At 37.4% G+C, this 10,772-nt stretch overlaps 1 protein-coding gene across 3 annotated transcripts in view; it reads right to left on the bottom strand.

Annotated features, from left to right (window-relative positions):
- The window catches only part of cep89 (centrosomal protein 89), a 48,916-nt gene that overhangs the window by 24,842 nt on the left and 13,302 nt on the right, over window positions 1-10,772 (bottom strand). For all 3 annotated transcript variants that reach the window (XM_058628866.1, XM_058628868.1, XM_058628867.1), the window contains exons 14-16: window positions 9,861-10,028; window positions 8,284-8,425; window positions 5,172-5,261 (exon numbers count right to left, since the gene is read on the bottom strand). In XM_058628866.1, coding sequence (XP_058484849.1) covers window positions 5,172-5,261; window positions 8,284-8,425; window positions 9,861-10,028 — 400 coding nt within the window. The remainder of the gene's footprint in view (window positions 1-5,171; window positions 5,262-8,283; window positions 8,426-9,860; window positions 10,029-10,772) is intronic.

The following is a 10,772-nucleotide window of genomic DNA, read 5'->3' as shown; positions in this document are numbered from 1 at the left end:
AGAATCAACTTCTAAACCTTCTTGTGGGTGCCTCTTGCCATTTTAGAGCTGTTGCGCGCCCACCTCGCCTCAATCAGTCATGATGTAAATGGTGACAGGTGGTGAAAACACCACTACACTGAGAAGTACAGGTGCAGGGGCTTATTCAACAGTGTGTGAACTCATTTGGCAGTGGCTTGAACATAAAGGACATTCATTTATATTTAAATGGAAGAGCAATGCAGCGTTGAATAAGAATAAATTAGATTATTATAGATCATTGGGACATAAATATGAATGCAGTCATGCAGGTTATGCAAAACACCTGTGTTGCTTTTTCTTGCCATTTGAGTTAAAGCGAGTGGAGTCAATGAAAATTCCTGAAAATGAAAATGCTGCATCTGTAACTGAAACAAAAATATTTTGGACAATTATATACGTAGATCACATTAACTCATGGAGGGTTAAACCTAAGAGTATGTTTGATTTATTCTAACCAGCAGTGTTAGGTAAGGATATATATATCATTACTGATGTAACTGATTTTTGGATATCTTTCCACAGTTAAATGTATTTGAATGAAAAATAATGTTTTCACATTATGAAAACTCTGCTTCTATAAGGTATATATATTTTCCCCATTTATATATATATATATATATATATATATATATATATACACATAATGTTATTTTATGATAACATTAAAAAAATCTTTTACACTCCAGTTATTCATATTCCAAGTCTAAAAGAGTAAATACTTTCAAATAGTTATGGATGAGACAAGACTCATAATTAAATGATTTTCTTTTATCCTAGGGTGGTTATGCATTATTTGCTGTCCATGAACAAACTGGAATATTTGCCTTCTTTAATTTGCTCGTTGTTCAGTTTGAAATATATTGTGAGATGCACTGAGAGGAAAGATGACATGTGCACAGCCATGAGCATAAATCTGGAGCAAAAGCAAGCTTTTCTGTGGCAACCACTGAAACGCAGTTATCATTTATTATTTTATCATAATACTCTTTATTTATGAAAAGCCAAGCCAGGGACGGGAGTTGCAAACTAGCAAATTGCTATATACTCTATGTGCAGTACATGAGATGTCTCACTGCATTGCCCCTGATATATAAAGATGAAGTGAATTGAACACAATATTATTCATGCACAGTGAGTGAACTGTAAGTGATGGCAACAGTGACTCAGACAGATCCCAATTTAAATAAAATTATGAAGTATTATCTATCATTAAAAACATATTATAATAAAAAAAATCAAAAACAACACTATACATTTTAACTGCAAGTTTTATGTTGCTTTCTACTGTGTTTGTGTGTTTTTTCAAATTCTGGAAATTCCTTCAACAGAAGGAAAGTAAATGAGGAAGGAAACGCTCACAGATTCTCACACACAAAAAACACATACCTCTCACCTCTCACTGGGATGTTGCTATAGTGACATTAATAAGAATGATAGAACCACTGACATGTTTTTCCAGCTGTGGCTTGAATGACAAGGGCTGCTGACAGATAGACAACACACAGAGCACTGGCCCTTGAGCAAGGCACTAACACTTCCACACTACTGCCAAGTTCCTTTTTTGGTGTAATGAATTTAAAATTTAAATAGAGGCTATACCAAAAGGTGCTGCAGGACAACTGTCAACCACAACAGAAAGATCTAAACCAAGACTGCACTGTAGGTAGATGTAGAAAGGGTTTCCATGGTGACAGGCTCGTTATGGCTCCTTTTTTTTTCCAATGAAAAGGAGTTGAATTCATGCTGTTTTTTGTCACAGAACAGATGTCCACAATTATATTTGTGTCTTTCTATAGTCATAAAAACGGTTATTATACAGAAATAACTGCAAAAGTGTCCAGGTAACAGGTCCTTGCGTTGAAGGATTGTGTGGAGGATGAATTTCACTAATAGCAGCTAATAGTGATCCTACTTATCAAGCTTTCCTGGATACCTTTGAAAAAACACAGTATTACAGTAATAATATTTCCTTATTACCACACTAAACTACCATTTTATTAGAAAAATTTATTTACATTACAAATAAAACTGCATTACCATACTACAACCGTATTCTTACTGAACTGTATCGTAAAGTGTCACTGGCAACACTAACAAAATTAACAAAATGTAACCAATACATCAGTCTTTGCATCAATGCTCCACCTCCAAATCACTGGAAGTGGTTGTCTGTAGTGGAACAAGAAATTTTGTCTGCACCTTCTCTGCCATTTCACCGTGACTCGCTTGCTAAATTCTTTTTTTCTTTTTTTAAATTCGCTTTTTTTTAAGTTATTTATTGATGTCTCTTAGGACGGGAAAAGTATTTCAACCAATGACAGGAATTGTTTACGAAACAAATTACAGACCACAGTTTTAATAACAAATAGCAGTGTGACAGGGACACTCTAACGTCATTGGACCAAAGTCAAAGAGAACAGCGCACGCAGTGGCGCTGCTATCACTGCTGCTGATCATTATCTTTACGAGAAGGTACGCAGTCTGACCCGGGAAGATGGATGGTGTGAAAGAGGATTGAAACAAGCACTTGGAGACACCTGGTGACCTCAGTCTAGGGCTGAGTATTGATGAAACATTTTCAATATGGTATGAATATCAGTATCTGGACTCGGATACTGATTTCCAAACATAATGTCTTTTGATAGCGATTTTATTACATCTGTTAAACAAAAAAACTTACATTACATGTGATGATAAATAGCTTTAATTTTAACTGTCCCCGTCGTCTTGTTACAGTCAAACACTGCCCTGATATTGGTCAAATTGCATGCTGGCTAATTGGAACCCTGACGCTGATGAGATTAACTCCTAGCTATTAAAATGTGATATCCAATGACAACACATTAGTTTGATACCCAGCCTAAAGTCTAATCAATGTGACAAAAGTAGTGAAGCTTGATACGCAGCCCAAGACACCTACAATGCTGTCTTGAGCTTTCTTCCCAGAGGGATCAACACTCATACACAGAAAAACACAGGTGACCTCTCACACAGTAGCAGACTGTGTCTCTCAGGTGACCCCCAATGACCCTGATTCACATCTAGTCAGAGGGGTGAAAAACCTGGATTGTTTAACAATACAACAACTCTCAAGATAATTATCCAACTCCACAGAAGCTAAATACCTGGATTTTTCCACCAGTCAGAATTGAAGAAGCCTCTTGGCTAAACTCAAGCAAGTTGAGGTTGCCTATATCTACACTGTTAAGGATACAATGACCTGGATGACTGAAAACCTGTATGGACATTATCTCTATGTTGTAGCTGTATTCACAGTTAACGTGCAGCCACGTGTGTGAGGCTCTACAGAAAAGTAGATGATACAGTGCTCAGACACAGTCGGCTCAGATAAATGGCAATCTGCAATACACAGCATTTCATCAATTTATACTTTTCTGAGAGGTGAAGGCCCATAACAGATGGTTTATCAAGTGCAGTGAAGAGGGCCGATCAATACTGAATAGACTGGAGGGTCATCCTGAGTAAAATGAAGTTAAAGTGAAAGTGACGTTGTCTGGTCAGTTGAGTACACAGCTGAACTAAAGTTGTACTGATAATGTGTTACATACCAGTTACATCTGGATAATGTGTCCTCTATGCCAGTGATTCACAGAGTGTGTGCGATAGCTGACAGTCATTCAAAGCAATAACAACACATCTTGAATTTGCAGCTTAACCAAACATTTAAGTCAATTAATAAAGTTAATGGCATCTGTAAGAAAACAAAAATGATTTCCTACCTGATTAACTACAGGTGGAACTTGTATGTAGTAATATCTGTATATGTGCTAAAATGCATTAACAGAAAAACAAACCCCAGGCCAAACTATTGTTTATTATATAGTTATAGTTATTTAGATGAACATAACAATAACATTTAGCTATAACAATAAATTGTGAAAAATATACAGTTGTAACATGTATTGTTACCTATATGTTCCACAGTTTATTAATAATTGGGTAATTGGTGTTAATTACACTTCTTGATTTACGTTTACTGAAAGGTATATGATATTAGCCAGTGACATTGCGTTGAATTGATAATCTACTGAATTGGGTGCCTGCGCCTTTAAGGGACTTGTTGACTAATTGCCACAGAGTAGCTTACGTGAGTTTAGCCATGCTGTTGGACACATCTGACAGTGTCAGGTCATGTACGAGATTGTCAGGTGAAAAAGAGAAATGTTAGATGGAAAATATGTTAATGTCAGTTCTATTTCAACGTTTCAGTTTACAGTAAGATATCCAGATAGATTTATTTGTGTTTTGTTTGTCAGTTGTTAAAATAAATCTCTAAAAAAGAATTTACCGATGGAGGACACTTCACTGGAACAAGGAACAAGTGTCAGTCATAGACTCCAACACTCAAATTAGAAGAGTTTTATTGGAAAACTAACACCAGTATCCACTCATATTATGTGCCACACTTTGTCTGTTTTCCACTGATTGGGAACCCAATTTACAAACTTTACATCATGTGCTACTGAAGAAGACCATAATCTCATCAAGATATACTGACATTACACATCAAGTGAGAAGAAAGGCTCATTTTCCCACATTCAAACTGACTTCTTGTCAGTGGATTCAAGCCCTGGTGGCTGTTCCGTATATTCTTGCTTCCAGGTTGTCCTCATCCTACAAAATGTAAGACTTTTATATACATGTACAGTATGCTTTACTGTCCAGCTCTCTGGTGCATAGGCCTGTTTCTAAACTAAACATTTCTGATCACTGTGTTTGTGCACAGCTGCAGCTTCCCAGAAGTCCAGCCACTACAGCAGTAAAGAGCAGGGCATGATGAGACACCTCACGACAATTTTACCACTTATCTCACCTGGTGCTGCCCCAGGTGAATGAGCTACATGTGTAAAATGTGTGGAATGTTTGTAATTATTCACACGGTGATAATGCACGGGGAATATTTGTGTGTAATCATAGTTGTGATTAAAGGTGTAAATGGGCCACAGACAATTCCCAGAATTAAAATTGGGCGCAGCATTCCAAAGTTTGGAAATGGCTGCTCCATGCATTTCGCTCCACGACAAACCACATCCACTGTCAGCGAGTAAGATTCACAATCATTCAGTGATCAAGCCTGTCAGAGGGATTGATTCTTGAGAGAAAGTGACGATTGAATAAAAGGAACTTACTTTGACTTCCTCCTGTAGTTTCCCAAGGCGAACAGTGCCATTCAAAATCTTGTTGATGAATCTCTTCTTTTCCTGCTGAAGACTGGCTGCCTGAAGAGGTAGAGAACGGGGGGTTACTGATGTCGGAGCTGAGGGAGGGTGGATGGAATGCACTTTTATTCCAATCAGTCATAATAAGTGTCCAGGATAAATTACAGACTACAAAAGCAACTAATAGTCATGATGTATATGTCTACTCAAAATATTTCAGCATAAAACACATCCACTGCATGTCACCAAATCAAAATGGATGGAACTTGTTCTCTAGAGCTACAGTACAACATTTTTAATTCAAATCGTCTTTTCACAAGTTGTTTTTTGATTTAAAAAAACTTAGTCCTGCTGTTAAAAGGTAGTTTCACACCAGCACGGCTTTATCAAAAGAGGGCTTTAACTGTGACTTCAGTAAAAGATTGCCAACTTATATTACCAAAACTAAAAGAAGTACCTTGTTATTGAGTGTAAAATGAAGTGGAAAAACTGCACAGCTAATTCTAAAATGTAAGAATATCTTTGCAACAATCTGTCTATAATTTCAAAATAAATACACTTATCCTTCAGGGGAATGTCACAGTCTAAGAGTCAGCTGAAATTAAAATCCCACTGATCAGCCTTTCCTTATTTGAAATTTGGACATAGAAATGGCTTTGATTTACACTTAAGTGTTTCCACGGGACACTCAATCCACAATAATAATAACTGTGCAACCAGCAAACAATCACATTGACACCAGTGTGCTCACCTTGCTCGCATTCTGCCCAAACCTTTATTTATTTGCTATACCAATTATCTCTAATATGGTGTCAGTCTGACCTTCTACACAGTGTGCTCCCACTTATCCTCTAAACAGTTAGCTATGGCACAATGTCCCTGCATATATTAACATTTACCAGATAAACTTTCTCCCATTTCTCTGCCAGACATGCAGCAGATAGAGAGAGAGAGAGCGAGAGAGACAGAGAATCACTGCATCTAATAACACTGCAGAGAAGCCAGCTGGACCAAATAAAAGGCCTGAATGATGAAAGAGTATATTTGTAAGAGAGGGGACATTGTACTGCCAGTGTGAATCTTAATATTACATTAATTATGTTCTAAGGTACAGTCAACTATAAAAAAATGATTAAGTCTTATTACAGGCAATGTTGTGATTCCAGTCAGGTATGAAGTCAGCAAATAACATGTTTTCCTAATGAAAAGTTACAGCCTTCTGTTAATCAATACAATGCCCTGCAACCAAGCAACAAACACACCTTTTCTACAAGTATATGCTTTGTATGATTAAATGCTCGTCTTTCATCTTGCGGAAAATATATTAAATGACTATGTAAAACGCAACACTATATGAACTAGGTTTGTGTAATCATCGTTTTTTTTCCTTCTCCAAACAGTAAAACAAAATTAAGTAAAATGATTTATTATCTGTGGACTGTCTTCTTGCAGACAGAATAAAGAAAAAATATGGTGCATTACCTGATGTAAAAGTATATTTATTTCACTTTCACTGCAATGAATGCACTGCCTTCTCAAAGTTATGTGGCATGGATTTGGCATTCTGTATTTTATTTCAACGCCTCCACGAGTCAGGACCAGATTTACCAACATGCATATTTTATTCAGTGTGCTCTTGTGCTCCAAGTTTACTGAGGCAGCAGCTCATTATTGCCTGTCAGGCATCGTCTTACAGCGAATGACGGCTCGTAATAGATAAAGTTCTGTGCTGGGATCCTCAGAGACACCAACTCTGAAAACAAATAACATTCTGGCTGATTCCAAAACATTTACTCAACCTACTGTTCAACTCTACAAAGACTCTACATCAGTTATTATAAAATGAAGAATGCTTCCAAAGGTTTTTGCTTAATTACGTCATATTAATAATTCAATAGCAGTGAGATTCATGGGTGGAATAATTGAACAGATAGCAGAAGACACAACATATACACAAACCACTAAAACCCCAAGAAGCCAACGAGAGAGGAGGAGAGAAACCTATAAAATACCCAAATGCTAGTGTTTCATATGCCTGGAAATAAAGGACAAATTGCCTTTTGACTTAATTACTGCACAATCAACCACATTTATACTCCACCCACCAATGAATCATTCTAATGTATTACTGAATATAAAAAAGCTTTTATTCTATTATTATACTTGTGTGCAAAATGGATAACTTTATGACATACTTAAGTTAGTGTATGTCATGTGGTAAATGTGGAGTAAAAACTGGCCATAAACTACTGAGTCCGTGAGTTAAGAGAGAGGTGTCTCTTAAGAGTTTTAATTCATCAGCTACACTGATGACATAGTACTGAGGATCTTGAATCCATGATTTAACCCATGACAATTATATTCCTCGTCTATGCTGATAATCCAACATTGCTGTCACCCATGAGGCCCATTCAATCATTACTAGATGGGACTAGCAAACCCCATGCAGAATTCTGTAGGTTCATCTTAGACATCCTAAGAAAACCACCGACAAAAGATGGTTGTTAGACTTCCTTATAAAATAAAAGCCAGTAGTGTTCAACCTCAAACACTGTCCAATCACTAACCAGAGTGAAGACAAAGATTCTAATAAAATATTAGTATAAACTGAGATCATACATTAGATAAATTAGATCATTATTTTGAGTGTTTTTTGGGGGATATATGACAATGAAAAGGAACAGATTCTATTAGATGGGGAAATGCAGTATACTTTTCTCACTCAATATTTACCATATGATAACAAGCCAAATTGTAAAAAAAGAAGAACTACTCAATGAAAAGAAGTTGCGAACTGTTGTTGTAAAGTAGAAATGATGTTGCTGGGTTTATAGGAAGATGGTATCTCTGTTGAGGCAAATTTGAGTCCATGTGGGTTTTCAATACATGACATATAGTCTTCCCACTACTATCATACAATTTGTAATACCTGGTCTGTCAGTATGTCATTTCCCTGCAGTGACAGTGAAGTGTCAGTGGTATCATATGTAATTGTGTGTACATGTACAACCTGGTATTACTAGACATAGGATGTCAGTCATACCATGTGCACCACAAATAGGACAAAATTGTTCAGTAATACCATGTCTAAAAGTTGGTCACGCTCCTTGGAAACATGCTCAGCCTTGTTGAGGAGTGCTCCCAGGTAATGTCGAGTCTTTTCTTCCTGTGTTGTGCACTCTTCTTTCCGTTGCTTTAATTCATTCATCTTCTTCTCAGCCCTCCTGGATGATGGAGAAACAGCAGAAAGGAAGACAGTGAGGTAGGCAAAAAGAAAAAAGCAATGGAAACATGAGGAGAGTTAACAGGATGGTAACTTCAGAGGGTGTCGTATTGATGCGGGCAGGATGAAAATACTGCTGGTTAATCTAACACCTTCTGACAATCTTCACACTTCAGAATGAGAAGGTCCACATTAATCTCAGTTCCTCTGCAGGGAGCAGAGGACGGCTCCAGAGACCTGAGCAAATTTGAACCCTGACACAAGACAAATGATGCACTGCAGAAACTGGAACTATTGTATTAACAATGCTGCACTTAGACTTCAGCTTATGACTTTTCAGGGTTTAAAATAAAATAATCCTGTCACAGGGAGACTTTCAGGGAGTATTTGTATTTTACTGTATGAACAGTCAGTCGGTCTTTTTTTGCATGTTCTCCCCATGTGCATGCAGGTTGTCTCCAGTTACTCCACCTTCTTCCCACAGTCCAAAGACATGCAGATTGAGGTTGGGTCATTTGTGACTCTTAAATTGACTGGATGTGAGTGTGAATGGTTGATCGTCTCTGTATGTTGGTCCTGTGACTGACTGTGACGTCCAGGGTGAACCAGGTGGCAATGGGGAAAACTGATTGTAATTCTGTCCATTCATTGTAATTTGTCAGCACTAAACATGATGAAATCAATTTACAATACATTAAAACATAAAGAACCACAAACCAATCTAAGAATACGTGGGACAGTGTCTATTTAACCAGACTTCATCTCGTCAACACCTTTAACACATATCCATATAATACATAATTGTGTTTTTTTAAAAAGAAAAACACTTTCAAAGACAGGGCAGATAATATTAGCTTGTGGCCAGACATTTTATTCACACAATAACATTAATACTATATCCTTGAACTTTATTTGTAATGAGGAGTTTACCGACAACAGTGTTCGCTCGTTCAAGAATGCCCTGAAATCATATTGTGTGCACTCTCGCAGGGATTGCCAGTACAACCACAGCCTGTTCAGTTGGAGCAGCCAGGGTTTAAAGATCATACTCAAGGGCAACAACAGTGGTATTAATGCTGGAGGAACACTGCTCTTTAACTTTCCTCACACACATTTATCCAGTGTGTCTAGGGATCAAACTGATGACCTTCCACTCACTTTCCCGTACACACACACACACACACACACACAGGCAGGTGTGGTGATAGTGGCTACCTGCTCAGCTTTGCAAACAGACTGCTTCCTCTCTATAACCTGATTTGTTCTAACTCATGTGTCTGAATTGTCTGAATTAAGTTAGATTGCAAATATGGCTCTGCGATAACTTCAATGACCAAACACATCTTTAAGATGGCAAAATCAATGATCACTGTGGCATCCATCATCGTTCGTGTGTGAGATGAAAGCAGACAAAGAGAATATTGAATATTTAGTACCAGTTGGCTTGTCTGCTGAGCTTAAGATCAGCCTCCAGTCTCTTTACATCAGCAGTCAGATTGGCTTTGTCCAGAGCCAGACTCCTGTTCTCTTCCAGCAGACTGGACACTCTGAGTTGCAGCTCGTCCATCTCAATCTTGTTCCTGTTCACCAGCTGCTCCAGCTGCCTGAGTGTCAAGACCAGATTAAAAAAAACTTGAACACTTTTTGACATGATGTATCAAGTCACTGTATATGTAGCAATATAAAGAGATTTGTCGATATGTAAGAAACACTATGTACATTTTGTTGGATGTGCTGTCACAGTAGCAAACACACAAAAATTTAATTTGACAATTGATGATTTCGTATTCCTTTTAACTGACCCTCAGCTCAGTCGATCATCAGTTTACACACTTCTCATAGCATTCCTTTTTGCTAAATAAACTGCAAAGAGCCGAGTGGAAGTGAAAGAAGCATCATTCTCCCAATGGCCCCATCAAGACCTGGCATTAACATCCAATCTGAGTGACTCAGGGAAAAAACAACTATTTAGTAGCCGGTGGGCATGATGATATTAGACAGAATTGCAAAGTAAAAGTGCTTGTTTTGATATAAAATGATTCACAATATAAACACATTTATGATGCACATAATGACGAGGATAACTGTGATTAAAACAGCTTAAATATATGTAATTTCATGTTGAGTGTAATACATTTAATAAAGCAATGATTACAAACAAATATCTTAAAAATATTGCCAGCAAATACATTTAGTCTTATATTCTGTCTCTATTCCATCACCTCGCACAGTGGTGGGCCGGGGTGGGCCCACGGGCCACCAGTTTGTAAGATCAGATGAATACTGATGTCATGTCTGTTTGCAAGAACAAATTATGTCTTTGTCTTATGAGTTATTATGCCTAAACA

The sequence above is a fragment of the Solea solea genome, chromosome 5 (assembly GCF_958295425.1).
Source record: "Solea solea chromosome 5, fSolSol10.1, whole genome shotgun sequence".
NCBI classification, from domain to species: Eukaryota; Metazoa; Chordata; class Actinopteri; order Pleuronectiformes; family Soleidae; genus Solea; species Solea solea.
This window is presented reverse-complemented; position numbering and strand designations above follow the sequence as displayed.